The sequence below is a fragment of the Vulpes vulpes genome, chromosome 9 (assembly GCF_048418805.1).
Source record: "Vulpes vulpes isolate BD-2025 chromosome 9, VulVul3, whole genome shotgun sequence".
NCBI lineage: Eukaryota > Metazoa > Chordata > Mammalia > Carnivora > Canidae > Vulpes > Vulpes vulpes.
The window spans coordinates 708,933-728,703 of record NC_132788.1 but is presented as its reverse complement, the minus strand read 5'-3'; the positions used below and the strand labels follow the sequence as shown (position 1 = coordinate 728,703).

Below are 19,771 nucleotides of genomic sequence, written 5' to 3'. Positions count from 1 at the left end.
TAAATAAATTGAGGGGCACCCGGCTGGCCCCGTCGGTCGAGTGCGCGACTCTTAATCTCAAGGTTGTGAGTTCGAGCCCCACGGTGGACGTAGAGATGACTTTAAAAAAATTAAAATCTGGGATTCCTGGGTGGCTCAGTGGTTTAGCGCTGCCTCCAGCCCAGGGTGTGATCCTGGAGACCTGGGATCAAGTCCCACATCAGGCTCCCTGCATGGAGCCTGCTTCTCCCTCTGCCTGTGTCTCGGCCTCTCTCTCTCTCTGTGTCTCTCGTGAACAAATAAATAAATAAATCTTTTTTTTTTTAAATTAAAATATTTTTTAAAAAATTGGAATGGAAGAGACCGACAAAGCCCGAGTGTCCGGGAGCACTCAGGAGGAGCCCGTGATCACGTGTGGCTCTGCTCTGCTGTCCTGCTGCCGGGGACCCGAGAATGTTCTGGCGCCGACTCCCCTCAGATGCCAGCCTACTGCCAATGACTGCGGGGACGCAGGCAAACATCTGGCAACGTGAGCGTGAGAAAGTGGCAGCCTCCCATTCTGAAAGCGGCTGGGTGGAAATACGGGGCTTCTAGGCGTTTCATCTGTTTTAAATTTGTTTCGTTCTTTTTCAAAATTATTTACAGTGCGTGCATAAATACCTTTATCTTTTTTTTTTTTAAGATTTTATTTATTTATTCATGAGAGACACAGAGAGAGGCAGAGACACAGGCGGAGGGAGAAGCAGGCTCCCTGCAGGGATGCAGGACTCGATCCCGGGACGCCGGGGTCACGCCCTGAGCCGAAGGCGGACGCCCACCGGCAGAGCTCCTGGGCCTTTGCCTTAACCTCAGCTGTGAAAGTGCGTCCAGGGAGGCACTGCATTCATTTTCCCGGGAGAAGGCCCTGGAAGAGCAGAGCCCACTGGGTGTTCGAAAGCACCAGGGTGCGGGGGCTGGTGGCCGTCGCTGGCAGAGATGCAGGCAAGGGTGGGCACCCACAGCCAGGCCCCAGACAGAGCCCGTGGGGGGCGTGCGGCCTGGATCTGGGCCCGGGCCCAGAAGAATCTACCCATTCAGCTCCTCCGCGGCATCCACACCCAGCCCCCCTCTAGAAAGTGGCCACGTTTAGGGGAACAGATGCCCAGGAAGCCCTCAGCGACGGTCAGCCGTGGAAGGGCCGTGGGACAGGTCGGGCGTCTGCGGGGCGGGGGCCAGTCTGCACAGCCGCCACGGGGATCGGGGCCTTTTCCCGCGAGAGCCAGCCTGTGCCCAAACTCCCTCCCCTTGTGAGGACACCAGTCCCACAGCGGTCACATTCGCCGGGACTAGAACGTCTATCTGGGGAGGACACCATCCATCCGATGGCACCCGGAAGCCCTGGAGATGTGAGCATGGCAGGATTTTGCAGCAGTGGGTGCAGGCACGTGGCGGCCGCCCAGCCCCAGCGGACCCGCACGTCCCCACCGGCCCTGAGCAGCGTCCTCTTGGCCAGCCCGACCTGGCTTGGATGTGGGTCGTCTCAGAGAAGGCGAAGCTGAGTCGTCCTGGCCTGGGCATCTCGCTCAGGCTTGTGGGGTCTCACATCCCTGGAAGTCTGAGTCCTGGGGGTCCGGGGAGCGTGACGGGGGCCAGAGACACTGCACAGGAGGCCCCTGTGTCCCTGGCAGCCCTGGGCTCCCTGGTCACCGTGGCCCTGATTTTGGATGAGGACACTGGGGGCAGAAGGGGCAAGCAGCTGCTCAGGCTGTGCCCTGGGGGGCCTCTAGGTGCCCACCCCCGGCCCCACCACCTCCCGGGAGAGGCCACGCCCCTGCTCTCTGCACCCCACACCGAGCCTGCCCACAGGCCTGTGGTGGGGGCTCCCGGGAGTCCCGAGGACGGGGTTGGGGGCTTCTCTCTCCTGAGGACCGAGAGTGGATTCCGCCGGCCCCCACCCCTACTTCCCCAGCCTCAACCCTCAGAACCCTAAGGAGAGCTCACCTGGCTCGTGCGGCCCGCGGACGGAGTGCTAGAGGTCACCGCAGGTGAATCCCTGACGTTGTAGCTCCTGAGCCCTTCCGCAGTTTAGGGGCCGTGCCCAGACTCCCGAGGAGGCCACCTCCAGGTACCCCCAGGTGTCTCCCTCCCCACCTGGAAGGGGTGCCTCAGGCAGGCAGGAGGCGGCATGGGGGGCGGGCAGTGCTCCGGGGGAGGGTCTGGGGTCCTAGACATCCCTTTGCTCCCCGGCCTCGGTGGGCAAAGCATCTTGGTCCCCGGAGGTGCAGAGAGACGCACATGGGGTGACCCAGGAGGGCCGCGCTCAGACACGCAGGCTGGGGTTGGGGGGGGGGGGCTGGTGCCACTGGTGCCGCGGGTCTGGCCGTGGGCCCCTCCCTGGGGCCCGAGCTCAGCGCCTCCGGAGGACCCACCGTGGGAGGAAGACCCCGGGTCGCAGGGTGGGGGGAGGGGAGCCAGGCCCGCCTCCCAGGAGGACCCCGGGGCCCCAGGAAGCCCGCGAGGAAGGCCCTGAGGGGCGCCTCTCATGCCAGCACCGGTTGGGGTGCAGGAGGTCGGAGGGGCCCCGGTGGGCAGGCGGGTCCTGGGGGTGGGGGCGCCCGGGCCTCGAGGCCGCCGGAGCTCCCGCCAACGCCTCCGGAGGATGTGCTGCCCCGGGTTCCACAGCCCTCGTGCTGAATTTCGGTGGCGTTAAGGCTCGTGGTGACGCCGCCTGGCGGCCCGGCCACACCTGCGCCTGTGGCTCCCGGCGTGGACGGCACCCGCGCAGCCCTCTGATCCCTGCCCGCACGCTGAGCCGCCTCCCGGGTGGGGGCCTGGGCCGCCCTGGCTGCTGCTGGGCTCAGGGCAGCACCCAAGGCCGAATGTCACTGAAGCCCGCTCAAGCGGGACCTAGGAACCGGCTCAAATGTGTCTTGACAGCAAATCCGGTCGGGCTGGTGCAGCCGCCCCGTGGGGAGGGCACAGGGCGGGAGCGCAGGGAGGGGCGCGGGGGTTTGGGGGCCGCGGAGGGCATAGGGCATGTAGGGGGCAGGGGACCCCAGGGGGGTATGGGGGCACGGGAGGCACAGGGGGCCGCGGGGGGGCGTTGGGGGTGTGGGGGCTGCGGGGGACGTGGGGTGTGGGGGGGGCATGGGGACCCCGGGGGGCTCAGGGGGCGCGGCTGCCTCACGGGGTCACCGGCCTGCAGGAGGCTCCGGGTGGGATGGCCACCAGCCCGCGTCCGCCCTGCGTCACCACTACTGTCGCATTATGAACCCAACAGCAGTCCGGAGCCCCCAGGTGGCCCCACCCCCAGGAGGGCCCGAGATGCTCGGAGCCGGCACCTGGGGAGCCCCAGGGAAGCTCAGTCACGGCTGCTGGAGCTGCTCCGCCCCTCGCACACGTGTGTGAGCAGCTCTGGGTCACGTCGCGTGGGCGGGGCCTAGTCCGGTGTCCCCACCCCACCTCGTGCCCGCTCCCCTGCACGCGGGACTCCCCGTCGCCCTCGACGCCCGCTGCTGCTGCCCGGCCCAGGCTCCCGGGCCTTCCCTGGGGGCAGGCATTTCACGCTGGGCCCTGTGTCCTGCACCCCAGGGCACCGGGTGCCGCAGGGGCGCAGCTTGGCAGGGAGCAGGGGTGGTGCCGGTCGGTGTGTCAGGGCGCCCGCGGCACCCGTCACCCCCAGCTAAGCACAGGCTCTCATGACGCTCCCCGCGGGGACCTGCTCCTGCCGCCCAGGCTGACCGTCCCTCCCCAGCTGGGACCGGCGGGCTGGAACGCTGAGCCCGGGGCCCCCACTGGCCCTTGCTGCCCGCCGCTCAGCAGGCTGCCCCTGGCTGCAGGTGTAGAACGGAGCGTCCTCGGGTGCCCGGCCAGAGCGGGCAGTTATCACAGCTGAGGTCGCCGCCCGCCTGGAGCCCCGAGGGGACAGGGGCACGCACCCTGCCCCCGCCCCCAGGGCCCGGCATGGGGCGAGCACGGCCGCTCTCTGGGGTGGGGCTGACACCGCCTGCACCTGGCCAGGGGGCCTTTATCTCCAGCCTCCAGACACAGAGGTCGCTCACCTGCCCGGCCGCTGGCTGTCCTCGCGGGCTTCCTGGGCTCCCAATCGCCTGGCGGCCTGAGGAAACGCCCCTCGGGATTGCAACAGCCCCCTCCCGGTGACGCCAGCTCGGCGCATCTTCCTGTTTGGGAACAAGGCACACCCCTTCCTGGTTTCCCTGGGCTGCACCCACCCACCCACCCGCCTGCCAGGACTGGGCCCGGGCTGCCCCCCTCCACGTGCTGTGCCCACACGCGGTGCCGCCCAACGTGGGGTCCTGCCCGGGGCGGGCGGGCAGGCTGCAAACCGCGTGAGGCATGTGGCATGAGGCTTGTGGTAGAAGGGCCGCCAGGGGACTCCACGCGGGAGGATGACTCCCTGGACAGGAGGTTGGGCCACAGCCCCGAAGGAAGGGCCAGCAGGGCTGGACAAAGGGGGACAAGCATTCCCGGCAGAGGGAACGGTCCCTGCAAAGGCCACAGATGCACTTGTTAGCCTGGAGTGATGGGGGCTGTGCCTGGGGGGGTGCAGCCCCCCGGCTGGGAGGGAGGATGGACCCAGGGGAAGGGGTATGGTCACCGAGGGGATGAGCCCGGCCCAGGGGGCTGTGGGCAAGGAGCGGGGGCAGCGGCTTAGCCGAGGGGAGCGGCCCCTGTCCCGGCAGACAGGACATGCCCGTGGTGGTCAGCTCGGGTGGAGCTGGCTCCACACCGTGACTCCAGAGCCCAGGGCTGCACGGACGTCCCAGACGCCACAGCGGGGCAGGACCCGAGACGGCCGGCTGCATCGGGGGGCCTCTAGCTGTGGGGGCCTCCCCACGTTGTTCCAGGCTCCCTAGTTTCCTCTGCCACCTCCCAGTTCTCCCACTCCCCCTTGACCTTCCCCTGGCAGCCCCTGGGGTTCTCCTCCCCACCCCCCCAGCTCTACGAGGTTCTCAGCTCCCTGGGCCCATGCAGACCCCGGGACTCCCCTGGCCCACCCTCCCCCCGCCCGGTGAGGGCCCTGCTCTTCTTGCCGATGCTGCACCAGATGGAGCAGCCAGGCTGGGCCTGGTCCAGAGGGAGTAGTGCTGGGGGGAGGGAGGGCCGGGGGGGGCAGGAGGGGGCTCCCACGCAGCCTTCCTGTGCTGGGGGTGCCCAGGCTCCCAGGGCACGCGTGCCCGAGGCCAGCTAGGGCCTCACCCTCCCCGGGCCGCCCTGGGCTGCCTGGCTGGCATGTGGGGCCCGGGCCCTCTGCCCGCTTCTTCGCCCATCAGACGACAGAGCACCACCTCTCCGGCAAGGCTGTGCAAGTCCCCGGGGGCCAGACCATGGCCAAGGCTCCTGGGTCCCCACAGCCCTGGGATGCCCGACAAGCCCAGAGCCGGCAACAAGAGCTGGATGAAGGGATTTGGCTGAGCTGGGGATCCGGTCGTCACCGGGGAGGGGCATGTGCCAGGCCCCAGGGGACGGTCCTGCGTCCTCCATCACCGTGAAGCCTCCTGCAGGAAGCCCTGAGGTTCCCCTGGTCACTAAGGCCCGCGGTGCCAGAGCCCCGAGCACAGAGCAGGAGGACGCACACGCGCCCCAACCAGGCCCCCTTGGGAGCGACGAGCAGTATTGGTGCTGCTCAGGGAACAGCCAGCGGAGCCCCCTCCCCCGGTTCCTGGCAGCAGAGGCTTTTCTGACTCCCTGGGACACTAGTGGCTCCGCTGCACAGGTGTCTCCGCGTGCAGGTGTCCTTGTAGCACAGGTGTGTCCACTTCACAGGTGTCCCCGCAGCAGTGGTGTCCCTACAGCACAGGTGTCCCTGCAGCACAGGTGTCCCTGCCTCAGCTGGCCCTGGGTCCTCTTCCTGCTTCTTGACTTACATCTATTCTACCCACTCAGCAAGCAGAGAAGGCTCCGCAGGCAAACATGGCCTTGGTTACACGAGAGAACACCAAACCTCAGGGCCCTTGGGAACGAGAGGCACAGGGAAGGACCAGGAGGAACGTGTCCTCCGTGTGAGCGTGTGCATGCACACTCGCATGTCTACACACACGGGGCAGACGTGTCTCCTAAATTGAGCCTTTCCCTTAGCTCAGCAAACTGTGGCCCTAAGCCAAATCGGGCTCACTGCTTGTTTTCACAAATAAAGTTTTATCGGCACCCAGCAACCCCACCGCAGCCACTCTTGCACCAGCACAGCAGGCCTGAAGCCGCCATACAGCCTGTAGGCCCTGCCAAGCCGGAGATACTTGCTCTCTGGTCCTTTAAGAAAAACTTTGAGCCCCCCTGAGCCCCGCAGGACGCCCTTGGCTGGGGCTGGGCACCTGACAGCTGAGAGGAGCCCGGAGGAGCGCGAGGGCAGAGGACAACTTGCCAAGCTCTGTTTTTCATTCACTGGACTCTGGAGGCTCCTCCCCGCAGCAAGGGTTCAACACCCGGGCTGTCAGGCCCTGACGTCCGTCCGGGAGAAGCGTCAATAAAGGGTCAGGTACTGGCGGCAAACAACTCAAGGCAGAGGGCGTAGCGGGAGCCCATCGACCGCCTTTGGACGCCCCACGAGGCCCTCTGGGAAATGATCCGAGCGCTGGCCAGGGCCAGTGTGGCCCTGGGGCCACAGGCGGCAGGTTGGGTGCGGACCATGGCCTCCCAGCAGCTGCTGGTGGCCCCCCCAAAGGCCCTGCTCAAGCCCCTGTCCATCCCGAACCGGCTTCTGCTGGGGCCCGGCCCTTCCAACCTGGCCCCGCGCGTCCTGGCGGCCGGAGGGCTGCAGATGATCGGGCACATGCACAAGGAGATGTTCCAGGTAGGACGTCCAGGGGGGCGCAGCGGGCGCCCCGGCCTCCTCCGTGGGCTGACCTGCACGCCCCCGCCCGCAGATCATGGATGAGATCAAGGCAGGCATCCAGTACGTGTTCCAGACCAAGAACCCCCTGACCCTGGCCGTCAGCGGCTCGGGACACTGCGCCCTGGAGGCCGCCCTGTTCAACCTCCTGGAGCCGGGCGACTCCTTCCTGGTCGGGGCCAACGGCATCTGGGGGCAGCGGGCCGCGGACATCGGGGAGCGCATCGGTACAGGGTGGCCGGGGGTGGGCTGCGGGCCCGCTGACCTTCCCCGCGCCTCCTGGGTGGACCCGCCCGCGCCTCCCCGCGAGGGCTCACCCCTCTCGTGCCTCCACCTCCCCGCCAGGCCGGCTGCTGGCTTCTCCAAGCGGGCATTGGGGTGCTCGAGAGACCCCCCTACCTTCCAGGCTCCCAGCGTGCGAGGACAGGCGTCCCCGGAGCACGTCGGGAGGCAGCGCTGTGGGGAGCCCCAGCTCCCGGCACAAACCCGACAGGCCCCGCGGCTCTCCGGGGCTGAGGTGTCGCCCCTGCTCTGGGACAGGACAGGGTTTCAGAGGCTGAAAGCCCCTCCCAGCATCGCGGAGTGCAGGGGCGCAGAGGAGGTCGGCACCTCCGGAGGAAAGGTTTTGAGGAGCGGGAGCGTGTGGGGGTTTAATGATTGACCTCGGCCTTTGGCAAGAGCCCGCAGCTCCTGCACGGTCAGCTCCACACATGGCCGCACTCCGTCCTGGTTAATGGACAGCCCCCAGGGGCCTAAGGGGTCCCCCCCCCCGCTCACCTGGTCCCCTCGAGTCCACACACTGGTTTGCAGAGGGAGGCGTCGTGGGCACAGGTGGGGCCTGGGTGACCTCAGGCTCCCGCCCTCCAGAGGCTCTGCCCCAGCCTGCACCTGGCCTTGGGCTCCCCCTGGGGCTCGAGTGGTCCTGGGGCTCCTCCCTCCTCCAGACAGCAGAGGGCCGCGGGGGGTGCACGGGGGTCCCAGAGAGGGGGCGGCCCAGGGCCTGCGTCCTGAGCCCCCACTCACCTGTTCTCCTCCACTCGGCCACCGAACGGTGCTCGACGGCACAGTCCACCCGGCTGTGTGCAAAGGCTGGCTGGCTTCCCGGTGGGGGGCCTGGCTGGGCTCGGGGAGGCTAGGCCGGGGCAGGGGCCGTGCAGCTGAGCCTGAGCACTCCCCCCCCTGCACCCCGGAAACCTCAGCTCACAGGCAGCAGCCTCGCTGAGCACCCCTCACCTTCCTCTCCCCTCCGGCTTCGGGCTGGGGTGGGGGGCACCGGCCTCCACAGGCTCCCACAGGCTCCCACGGCCCCAGTCCCCACGGCTGGTGTGGGGCTCACCACTCACTGTGCCCCTCCCTAGGAGCCCGGGTGCACTCGATGGTCAAGGACCCTGGAGGCTACTACACGCTGCAGGACGTGGAAGAGGTGGGGGGCTCGTCCGTCCTGGGGAGGGACCAGCAGATGGGGCTGGCCGCTGGCCCTCAGCCCCTCCCAGCACCAGGTGACCGGGTGCAGGGGACATCCCAGACCTGGGAGCCATCCCAGACCTGGAAAGCCTGATAGGGAGGGTTCTGTGTGGCAGGGAAACTGAGTCAGCAGCCCAGTTGCCTGGGGGATGTGGGGGGTGGGACATGCCGAGGCCAGCCCCTCCCCATCAGGAAAGGTGCGCCCCAGGCAGCCCGGACCCTGTGCCAACCGGGCAAGGTCCCCGGAAGGGAGCCCCCGCCCCAGGCCAGGTGCCGGCCTAGCGCTCCCCGGACGGGGACTAGGCGCGTCCAGCTGCCGCCCCCGGGTCTGTCCATCGCGCGGGGGGCGGGGGTGTGGGGGCCGAGCCGGCCCTGCCCAGGGCCCACGCGCTGCCACCGCCCGCAGCCGTCCTGTCTGTGCCCCCGTCTGTCCCCTCAGGGCCTGGCCCAGCACAAGCCGGCGCTGCTGTTCCTGACGCAGGGGGAGTCATCGAGCGGCGTGCTGCAGCCCCTGGACGGCTACGGGGACCTCTGCCACAGGTGAGGACAGCCCCGCTTCCCCGGCCTCTGGCCTCCTGCCGCCGTCACTCAGCGCCGGGCACCCGGTCTGCGGGACCTGCCCCCGCCGGACAGCCTGTCCCCGGGCGTCGTCTGCTAGACCGAGCCTGGGCTGCGACCCCCGGGCAGTCCCCCTCCCCTCTGTGCCCACCGTGGGATATGCTTTACGCCTTTGAAAAGAATTTTTTTTAAGTAATCTCTGTGCCCAGCGTGGGGCTCAAACTCACGGCCCTGCCATCGAGTCCCACACTCCACCTCTTGAACCAGCCAGGTGGCCCCAGGCCTTTTTTTTTTTTTTTTAATTTCTAAGAAAATGTGGAGATGGAGGAGAGTCAGAGCTCCAGGCCGGGGCTGGACTCTGTCCCCTGGGCTCTGCCTGCACGGTCGGTCGGCACACCGTGGGCAGCAGGAAGGCCCGTCCCCGCGGCCCCAGGCCCTCACGCGCCCCGAGGTCCCCGCGTTGGCACCTGCTCCGCCCCTGTGCAGCCGCTTCCCACACGGAGCTGGGCCGGGGGGCCGGGAGCGGGGTGGTCCGGGAGGAGCCTCCCAGGCTTCCGCGCTGGCCTTCTGGAAGTTCCCAGGGGCCCCCGGGAGCCCAGAGTCAGACGCCTCCGTGCTCCCCTCCACCGCCCTGCACCCCCAGGTACAAGTGCCTGCTCCTGGTGGACACCGTGGCATCCCTGGGCGGGGTCCCCATCTACATGGACCAGCAAGGTAAGCCCCGCCCCCGTCACCCCAGCCACTGCGGCCCTGGAGGGAAAGGCTCCGTCAGCAGCGCCCGCAAGCCCGCCATCGGCCCACCGTGGGCTCCGGGCGGGACGGGACCCACCAGCCAATCGACACCCAGCGTCTGTGGGGGCCGTCAGCCCCCGATGTGGGCAGCAGGCGCGAGGGAGAAGCTCCTCCAGCACCTGGAGAGGTGCTGGTCCCCCAGGAGTGGGCGGGGGACGTGCCAGGCTGGGCCGCAGTGTCCTCGTTTGCCGGTCACACGCCGCAAGCCCCGTGTGTGGGGTTGGCCCTACGGGCCCAGCATCTCCCCTCAGAGGGAAGTCCGAATTCCCCCCAGCTCGGCAGGGCGCTCCCCGGAACCCGCTCCACCCGGGAGCTCCGCACAGGGCCCACCATGAAGGGACAGGCTTGGGGGGGCCCTGGGGACGCATTGCGGGGTGGCAAGGCCGTCCCCAGGATGCCCACACCACGCCCCCAGGCGACGAGGCTCCGGCCCACATCCCGGGAGACAGTGCCGCCCGGAGAAGCTGACGTGGGGCCCAGGGCGCCCTCCGCACCTTTGCGCTCTGTAGCGGAGTCCGTAGACCCCAACATAAGGTCGGGGAGCGTCGGCCACGTGCGTGGAGGCGCCCAGCCAGCAGGGTCCCCTGACTATGTGACCAGCCACGGCCGGGCTCCTCGGTTCTCGCCGGGCTCGCGCTCTCAGGAGTTAGGCCTACAGAGGGTTCCAGGCCGGGTGACCTCGGGTGCACATTTGCGGGCCCGCGCGACCCTCACACCACGTGCAGGGTTTCTCCGCACCAAGCAGACTGCACGTGGGGGGCCTGCGGCTTAACCCAATGCCCCCGAGACGGCGTCAGGTGGCGTAGGTAAAATGTTGACGGGAGCGTCCACCCTGCTTCGGACGGCTCTCCCTCCGCTGTTGGACCTGCCGGGTGGGCCCCCCGCCCCACGGTCCCACCCACGGGGAGCAGCCCCCAGGAGCACACGCCCCGCCTCTCCACAGGCATTGACGTCTTGTACTCGGGCTCCCAGAAGGTCCTGAACTCGCCTCCAGGGACGTCCCTCATCTCCTTCAGTGACAAGGCCAAGTGAGTGACCCCGGGGCCCCCGCCTGGGGCTGGATGAGCAGTGAGGCCGGGTGGCCCCCGAGGAGGGAAGGGCAAGGGACGGAGGGGCTCCTTGGGGGGTGCTCAGGCACCGGACTGCTCACAGCCCACCCGGGACACCCCGGACAGGTGCGCCAAAGCTCTGAGGCCACAGGCCGGTGGCAGCCGGGGCACCGTGAGGGTCGGGGGTGTGAGGCCAGCTCCATGAGGCTCCTCCTGGAGCCCAGGCTTGGGGTGGGGATGCAGGGCCTGGCATTAGGGAAGCTTCCCAGCCTCAAGCGAGGGCGGGGTCCAGTGCCTGTCCCCCAGGCCTCCACCCCCGGCTCAGCGTCCTGGAGCCGATGCACAAGCCGCTCCAGGGGGTGGACGTGGGCCAGCTCTGTCCGGCAGCCCCCGGGGCCCCCCACGTCCCTGGCGTCCAGACCCCGCGCCGGGCCAGGCTGGGATGGAGCACGGGCCCCAGCCGATAACTGCCGTCAGCTGCCCTTGGCCGTTCACCGGCTCAGAGACAGTCCCCGAGGGGTCAGGGCTTGTGGGGGGCGTGGTGGGAGGGGCTGTGCTGAGCCCGGACCCGAGCTCGCGTGGGCAGCGGCCCCGTCTGTTCGCAGCCGTCTGCAGAGCAGGTGTACGGAGCTTCAGGACGGCTGCGTTACTGGCCTGAGAGCAGAGGGGCCCCCGGGGCGCGGGGCCGGGGTCCCAGGGGCCTCACCCCGCCTCGCCGGCTGACTTCCGCGGAACAGGCAGCCTCCCGAGCCTGCCCCAGGCGCTCCCGCCGGACAGACGGCGGCGCTCAGGCTGCTCCTTCCCTCCCAGGAGTAAGATCTACGCTCGGAAGACGAAGCCCGTCTCCTTCTACCTGGACATGAAGTGGCTGGCCAACATCTGGGGCTGCGACGACCAGCCCAGGGTGTGAGGAGCGCAGGGCTGGGGCCGGGCCGCGGCTGGTGGGGGCCTGGGGTGGCTGCCCCCCACTTCCAGGCTGCAGTCCAAGCCTGGAGCCCGGCCAGAGCCCCAGTACTCAGTGGCGTCGGCCAGCGATGCCCCCACTCGGTTCCCCACACCCCCCGGGGCCCTCCCCAGCAGCACGGCCCCACCACCCTCCCCGGCCCTGTCCTCTCGGGGGGACCCGGCCCTGCCACAGGTTCCCTCTGCGGGGTCTCAGTTTACCCGCCCCCCAAACAGAGGGGCTGAGCAGGGGCTCCTTGGGGGGGTGCTCAGCTTCAGGCCAAGGCCCCTTAGGGCGCACGCGGGGCTGGGGGCTCCAGGAGGTCGCTCTCCTGGGCGGGCCCCGTGGCCTCTCAGGGCTGCTGGGGCGAACCAAGGCTGGGGGGGGGGCGCCGCGCTGGACCGAGCTGCTCCTCTCGCCCCGAGTCTGATTCCCCAACTGGACAGCAGCGCCCGGCAGTGGGCTGGACCCGTTGCCAGAGAGCCCGGTCCCCGCCGCCCCCGCCCGGTGACGCTGCCCCCGCCCCATCTTCCAGGTATCATCACACCACCCCCGTCATCAGCCTGTACAGCCTGAGGGAGAGCCTGGCCCTCATAGCGGAACAGGTGAGCGCGGGCGGGAGCAGCAGGCAGCAGGGCCTGGCAGGTGCAGGACCCCGGGGCGGGTGCCGCAAGCTCCCAGGAGCCCCTGGGCGGGGGCCGGCGGCCTCTGGGGCACCTGCTCCTGACTCCCCGCGGCCCCTCGGAGGATTCTCAGGGCTGCTTGGGGGGCCGGGCGGGCCTGGGCTGCCGACCAGAAGCGCTGAGGGTACGTGCGGCAGAGCCAAGTGCAGCGGGGTGGGGCCGAGAGGGGGCGGCCCACGGAGCAGGTCCTGGGAAGACGGGTCCCTGTGTCGCTCCGAAGCCCCCTCCTCTCCCGTGGCCACCTCCCCACCTACAGGGAGGTGCTCCCACCTGCCCATCACCAGGGGCCATGGGCCCCATCCGCCGCCTGGGTCCCCACCGGCCCCCCCAGACCCAGACTATTTTCACTGCCCTGAGGCGGCGCCAGGTCTGGTCGCTGGGGGCTCAGGGGCTCCCAGGGGCGTCAGAGGCCAGGCTGGGAGGGGAGCCCAGGGGCGCTCTGTGGTCTCAAGCTGTCCCCCAGCAGGGATGAGAACCAGCTTCCCCCCCTCACCACGGAGGGAGGCCCCGGCCCGCCCACTGGTGCCCTCTGCCCCCCCCAGGGTCTGGAGAACAGCTGGCGGCAGCACCGGGAGGCCACGGCATATCTGCATGAGCGCCTGCAGGGGCTGGGTCTGCAGCTCTTCGTGAAGGATCCCGTAAGGAGGGCAGCAGGGTGGAGGGCAGGGAGGCAGAGGGCAAGGGTGGGGGACCGGGGCAAGGGGCAAGGGGGGGGGACAGGGCGTGGAGGGCGGGGAGCAGGGGGCGGGGGGCCAGAAGTCAGGGGGTGGAGGACGAAGGCAAGGGGTGGGGGAGGGGGCGAGGGGCCAGAGAGGACAGGGGGAAGGAGATGGGGGGGCAGGGGACAGGGGGGTGGAGAGCAGAGGGCAGGGGGACAGAGGGCAGGGGTAGGGGACAGGGCATGGAGGGCAGGGAGCAGGGGCGGAGGAGACAGGTGGAGGGTAGGGGGTGGGGGAGGAGGGCAAGGGGCGGGTGAGGGGGCGGGGGCCAGAGAGGACAGGGGCAGGACCCAGGGCGGGGGCAGGGCAGGGAGAGCACGTGGGGCAGGGGGAGCCGCTGCGCAGCCCCCTCTGAACGGACACAGTCCTGTGGTCGCCGGGCGGTCACTGTCACGGTCACAGCTCCCGCCTGGAGTCGTTCCGGGTGATCTCTGAGCCCAGGACACCCGTCGGCCTCCAGGGCCTGCAGTGCAGCTGGGGGGGGGGGGGGAGGCTCCCCTGTTTCCCTGAGCCTGGGGGCTGTGACTGGCCTGAGGGGCACAGACGCACGGGCGCAGGGAGCTGGTGGCCGCACTCCCCGGGCCCCTTCTAGTGCCGGCCCCGAGCCGTCGCGTGTCCCGCAGGCCGCCCGGCTGCCCACTGTCACCACCGTGGCCGCGCCCGCCGGCTACGACTGGAGAGACATCGTCAACTACGTCATGGACCACTTCGGCATCGAGATCACGGGCGGCCTAGGGCCCTCCGTGGGGAAGGTGAGGGAACGTGGTGCCCTGAGGCCGGGCCGGGCACCAGCCACAGCCACCCGGGTCTGGGGGAGCTCCCTGGGGGGTGGGGGCGGGGGCGTGTCCAGGACCAGGTTGACCCCCCGCCCCCGCAGGTGCTTCGGATCGGCCTGCTGGGCTGTAACGCCACCCGAGAGAACGTGGACCGCGTGACCCACGCCCTGCAGGAGGCCCTGCGGCACTGCCCCCGGCACAAGCTGTGACCTGGCCGCCTGCTGCTCCCCACCTGGAGGGGCCGGGAGCGAAGGACCCTGCCAGCGGGGGGCGGGGGGGGCAGGACAGCTGCTGCCCCGGGCGGGCGAGGCTCGCGGGAGGGCGGGACGGCCACGGCACCTCCCGCAAATGGACCCTGTGGGCTCAGGACCCACGTGAGCCGCAGTCCCGCACGGCCCCCGCTGCCGCGAATCCTCAATAAAGAATCCTCGGTCACCGTCCTCCTTATGCGTGGGGGGGCGCCCCTGCCCCCTGGCGGCACCTTTGTTGGGGGTTGCTTGGGGCCGACCCGTGCCTGGGCCTCCCCGGGGCTGCGGGTGGGGTGTGTGGGGCCCTGTCGCTGACCCCGGCCTGCAAGGAGCAGCCTCACTCCCCTGCGGGGCCCACTCGTGACTTGAGTCACAGACACGCAGGCGCCAACATGCCCAAGGCACACGGCCCGGACTGCGGTCGGGGAGCTCGCGGCCACACACAGGCGCACGGGCCGGCGCAGCGCTGGAGGTCTGGGGGCCCAGGTGTCCGGTGAGGGCCCCCCCGGGCGCCGGGCCCTCCTGCTTCTCAGCTTGGCCCCCTCAGACCCACCGTCCCCGGGGCCCCCCCCCCACTTGGGCTTTCTGCCCATGCCAGGCTCCCCCCGCTTGTCGCCTGCGGGGCTCTCACATCGGATCCCTTGGCCACAGCGCAGCCGCCAGGTCCTCACGGGTCCGAAGGGCCCACGAAGCCCAGGGGGACGCAGCGGCCCAGCGCGGCCCGAGTCCTCGTGCAGGGCCAGCGTCACCCCCCGTGTCGGCCAGGGCTGCTTGCTCTCCGACGCCCACCCGTCCCCCGCCTGTGCTCTCGGCCACGGGGGTGAGGCCCCGGGTCCGGGAGGGGACGGGCCGAGGGAGGCTCTTCCCGAGAGCAGCGCCGTCCCGGCTGGCGTCCCCGGAGCAGACTTGGCGCCCGGAGCGCAAGTGCAGGTGCCCCGGGGCTGGTCCCTTGTGCCCCCGTCCGATCCGGTCCCCGCAGGCCGGTCTTGCAGGTGCTCGCGGGCCTTGTGGAGGGGTCGCACATGGGCACGTTCCCGAGTGGCCGCTGCTCTCGCGGGGCACTGGGACGCGCCAGCCGGGCCGCCGTCCTGGCATCCGTTCGTCACCTCCGGGGTATTTGCAAGTGGGGGCTGTGATGAGGGTTGCGGCCCCGCCCGGGGAGGCGTGGGGTGGCGGGGACCGGGAAGCGCCTGTGACCCCCACGCCCTCGCCAGACGCGCGAGCCCCAGTCGGCCCCTTCCACACCCGCACCCGGGGGGTCTTCTCTTCCGGTGGGCGTGGAATCGTCCCCGACTCGGCTTTACCTTCCACTTCCCGATGGCGAATCCTACAGAGCCTCCTCGGGAGCCCGCGGCTTTCGGGACTTGTCGGCTCCCATGTCTTGCTCCCCTTGTGTGATTTGCATGTTTTTATTGTGAACTTACGGCCGTTACTTCACATTCCGGGGACTGCGGGTGAGCGACGGCCTCTCCCCTGCTCCCAGGTCCCCTCTTCGTCTCCGCCATCCCAGTTTCCAAAAAGCAGGTCCCTTCCCTTCGCGAGCTCCGATCCACCCACGTGTCTGCTCTCGTGATCTGCGCGGTCGGTCACCTCTCAGGACACCTTCGATGACGATGACGTCCGGGTCCTGAGGGTATCTCCCTGTGTCTCTGTCTGGAGCCTCGACGGCATCGGCCGTTGCGTTGGGGTCTGGGGTGTGCGCTGCGAGCGTCTTGCGCGTGGGGTGCAGGAGGAGCCAGGTTCGTGCTCATCCCCAGGGTCCCAGTTTGTGAAGCAGACGTGCCCGTGCCCCCTGCCCGACGCGGCCTCTTGGCCCTTGGTCGCCCCTGCGGCCTCGCTCTCCCGGGCCCTGCGTGTGGGACAACCTGCTGCTTGTCCCACGGGGTCAAGAATGAGTCTCCGGCGACAGGAAGTGAGCAAAGCGATGGAGGTTTGTCAAGCGGAGATACAGGGAGAGCTCCCGGGAGGGAGAGGGGACCCCTCCGGGGTTGCGTCCGGGGGTGCTTGGGGTCCCTTTTGTAGGGACGGGGCAGGGAACCTGCTAAATGTCTGGTCAGGGTCGGGGGGTCGTGAGGATCCTGCTCTACTCAGAACAAACACGGGGACTCGCACAAACCGCGTTCCCTCTGCGCAGCCCGAGCCCGAGCGAGCTGCTCCCGCCCTCGGGTTAGTCTCTCCTGCACAACATCCTCTGCGTCTGGGGTTCTGGGCCCCTGCGAGCGCTGGAGGGGGGGCTCCCGGCGTCGCGGGGCTGGGGAGCCGCGTTTATTTCTCTCTGTTTCTGCTGCCTCCTGTCTGCTTCCTCGGGATCGGACGGAGCCTGAGCCCGGGCCTGGGCCTTCCCTCCCCGCCGTCCCCGGCCGCCCCGGCTTGTGCCTCGTCACCCTGACCACAGCCTGTGCCGCAGCGTCCCGGCGAGTTTTACAAGCAGGTAGTGCCCGTCTTCCGATTCCACCCTCCCTTTTTATTGATTTATTTAAAAGATTTTACTTATTTATTCATGAGACAGAGAGAGAGAGAGAGAGAGAGAGAGGCAGAGACACAGGCGGAGGGAGAAGCAGGCTGCATGCGGGGAGCCCGACGCGGGACTCGATCCCAGGACCCCGGGCCGAAGGGGGTGCTAAACCGCTGAGCCCCCCGCCGGGCGGCCCCCCCTCCCTTTTTAAAGACTGTTTTTCCTACCCTGGGTCCCTCGAGCTCCATGTACGTTTAGAATCACCTTGTCTATCTCTTTAGAAATTTGATAGGAATGGCAGCAAATCTAAGCATCAAGGTTAATGGAAATCGTCAAAATGTAACTTCCCCCTCCTGAGCGTGGCCTGGGGAATTTTAAATCCCATCCAGCGCTGTTCCCGGTGCGGAGGACTTCCGTACCTCTCGTTACCTATTTCCTGGGTGGTTTTTTTTTGTTTTTTTGTTTTTTTTTTTGCAGTTTTGACGCTGCCGTAAATGGTATTTTAAAATCTTTATTTCCAATAGTTCATTCTTAACGTGTATACAGGGACACTTGACTTTCCCGCATAACCCGTCCTCCAACCTCACCAAATTCACAAAGTTCAGTAGTTTCTTGGCGGATTCCTCCACGATTTTCTGTTAGGAGAGCAATTGGTCTATGAACAGGACAGTTTTGCTTCCTTTGCAATATTCATGCCTTTTACTTGTTTTTCCTGCCTCGACGCACAGGTGAGACCTACCCCCCCCCCCCCCGCCCCGTAACATTTGGCTCGTGACAGGCAGCTCGGGTGGTGTAGCCCCCTAGGGTCTCGTGCCAGGGGCTCGTTCTCCACCGGGGCCCAGACTCACGACAGACGCTGTGCTCGGAACGGAGGGCGGTTCTCCGCTCCAGAGGGCCCGGGCTTGCCCCAGAGCTTCAGCTTGCAGGCCACGGTTCCCAGGGATGCCCTGCAGTGCCCCGTTCCCCCAGGGGCACCTTGCGTGAACCTGCTGCGCTCTGGCCGCACTCAGAACTGACAGCCTCCAAGGCCCCGACAGGCGGACACGCCAAGCGAGGTGCATGTGCCATCTGCAAATCCAAGGAGGCCCGGCCAGCACTGCCCGGCTCATCGCGGCCGGGGCGGCAAGGGGTAAACGCTCCGGCTGTTCCTTAGAAGCCGTGTCTCGGCTTGGCGTGCCCAGGCCACCGAGCCTCTCGAATCTTCAGCTGTGACACAGACCCTGAGACTAGCATTTACCGCCCACCCTCCGGGATAAAACTGTCTTACGAGGCATCCGAAGCGCTGGCCGGTCAACGCTCCTCAGGTCTTATTAGCATGATGTGGTCCGTATCGTGAGCGAGATGCTCTACGGGACCAGGCCAGGTGACGAGGGTCCAGGAGGCCTATGTCGTGACACCGAGCAGGGGGGTCAACCCCCGCCTGGGACAACCTTGAGCGGACATTGAGGCCTCTTCCAGGTGAACACGAGTCGTTTGTAACGTGCTCTCCAGCGGGGCTGGCAAGGGAGCCCCCCGCGGTCAGCCGCCACGCAGGGCCTTCCGCCGGGCTGCCCTGGCTCTGAGTCTGTAGCTCCCAGCGGAGCCGCTTGGCTCATCATGGTGTCATTCACCATGATGCAGGTGATTTTAGACATTTCACATTTATTTTATTTATTTATTTATTTTTTAAAGAGTTATTTATTTACTTATTTATGATAGACACAGAGAGAGAGAGAGAGAGAGGCAGAGACACAGGCAGAGGGAGAAGCAGGCTCCATGCCGGGAGCCCGACGCGGGGCTCGATCCCGGGACTCCAGGATCACACCCTGGGCCGAAGGCAGGCGCTAAACCACTGCGCCACCCGGGGTTCCCCACATTTATTTTAGTTTTTAAAGACTTTCCTTTGGGGGGCAATTTCAGATACATGACAAAATGGAGAGGAAGGTGTAGCGGTTTCCCATAAACCCTCTGCCCCTAGTTACACAGGCACCGACACCCCTCACCCGACGGTATGTGGGTTATTACGGATGAACCCACACAGACACATCATCACCATCATCGCCCAAAGCCCGTCACGCACACTACGGCTCACTCTCGGTGGTTTGCCCTCTACGGGTCTGGACAGGTGTGCAATGACTTGGACCCGCCCGTATGGTATCATACGGAGACTTTCACGGCCCTGAAATCCTCCGTGCTTCACCTGTTCATCCCTCCCACCCCCTCCCCCCTGCTCACCCATGGCAACCGCTGATCTTTTCACTGTCTCCGTGCTGTTGCCTTTTCCAGAATGTCAGACTTGGAATCCTACAGGGTGCAGCCTCTCAAAACGACTTCTTTCACCTCGTCACAAGCATTTAAGTACCTCCACGTCTTTTCCTGGGTTGACAGCACATTTCTTTCTAGCACCGAGTAATATCCCGTTGTCTGGATGGACCAGGTTATTTATCCAGTCACCTACTGAAGGGCATCTTGCTGCTTCCAGGTTTGGGGGATTATTTATTAACACGGCGGCTGTAAATATTCGTGTGCAGGGTTTTGTGCAAACATGAGTTTTCAGCTCCTTTGGGTAAATACCAAGGAATGCCATGGCTGGATGGTGTATGGTAAAAGTGCGTTTAATTTTTTGTTTTAAAGATTTTTATTTATTCATGAGAGAGAGAGAGAAAGGCAGAGACACAGGCTGAGGGAGAAGCAGGCTCCATGCAGGGAGCCAGATGTGGGACTCAATCCCAGGACCCCGGGGTCATGCCCTGGGCCAAAGGCAGACGCTCAACCACTGAGCCATTTTTTACTCAGGTTGTTGGCTTTCTCGTTGTGTTTGAAGAGGTGGTTTTGTTTTTTGTTTTTTTTTTTAAATATATTCTGGATAACAATCATTTGTCAGATGTGTCTTTTGCAAATATTTTCTCCCAGTCTGTGGCTTGTCTTACTCTCTTGACATCATCTTTCAGAGAGCAGGAGATTTTAATTTCAGTCAAATTCAGTCAACTGATTCTTTCTCTCATGGATCGCGCTTTTGGTGCTGTAGCTAAAACGTCATCACCACGCCCAAGGTCATCTAGGTGTCCTCCTATGTTATCTTCCCGGAGGTTTATAGGTTTTTTTGTTTTGTTTTGTTTTGTTTTGTTTTGTTTGCTTTACATTGATGTCTATGACCCATTTTCAGCTAATTTTTGAGAAGGGTGTAAGGTCTGTGTCTAGCTGCATCGTTCTGCATGTGCACATCCAGTTGTCCTAACGCCGTTTGTTGCAAAGCCTATCTTTGCGCCATTGTATTGCCTTCGCTGCTTTGTCAAA

The 19,771-nt window shown here is 66.5% G+C and overlaps 1 protein-coding gene and 1 long non-coding RNA gene across 3 annotated transcripts; one reads left to right on the top strand and one right to left on the bottom strand.

The window, feature by feature from the left end:
* Positions 1 to 660: 660 nt before the first annotated feature.
* On the bottom strand, positions 661 to 7,762 carry LOC140593804 (uncharacterized). Of its 2 annotated transcripts, XR_011994096.1 has the most exons (4): positions 7,208 to 7,762; positions 4,020 to 4,139; positions 1,960 to 2,109; positions 661 to 1,691 (listed from the first exon to the last, which is right to left on the bottom strand). It is a non-coding gene; the product is annotated as an uncharacterized lncRNA (long non-coding RNA). The 2 variants fall into 2 exon arrangements; XR_011994095.1 differs by having other exon boundaries at positions 1,960 to 4,139.
* Positions 6,417 to 14,232, top strand: AGXT (alanine--glyoxylate aminotransferase). The gene is made up of 11 exons (XM_025987725.2): positions 6,417 to 6,769; positions 6,843 to 7,035; positions 8,167 to 8,231; positions 8,712 to 8,812; positions 9,474 to 9,544; positions 10,566 to 10,650; positions 11,482 to 11,577; positions 12,150 to 12,219; positions 12,840 to 12,935; positions 13,640 to 13,768; positions 13,894 to 14,232. The coding sequence occupies exons 1-11, from the start codon at positions 6,539 to 6,541 to the stop codon at positions 13,999 to 14,001; spliced, it is 1,245 nt and encodes a 414-aa protein (XP_025843510.2). The 5' UTR covers positions 6,417 to 6,538; the 3' UTR covers positions 14,002 to 14,232.
* The last annotated feature ends 5,539 nt before the right edge of the window (positions 14,233 to 19,771 follow it).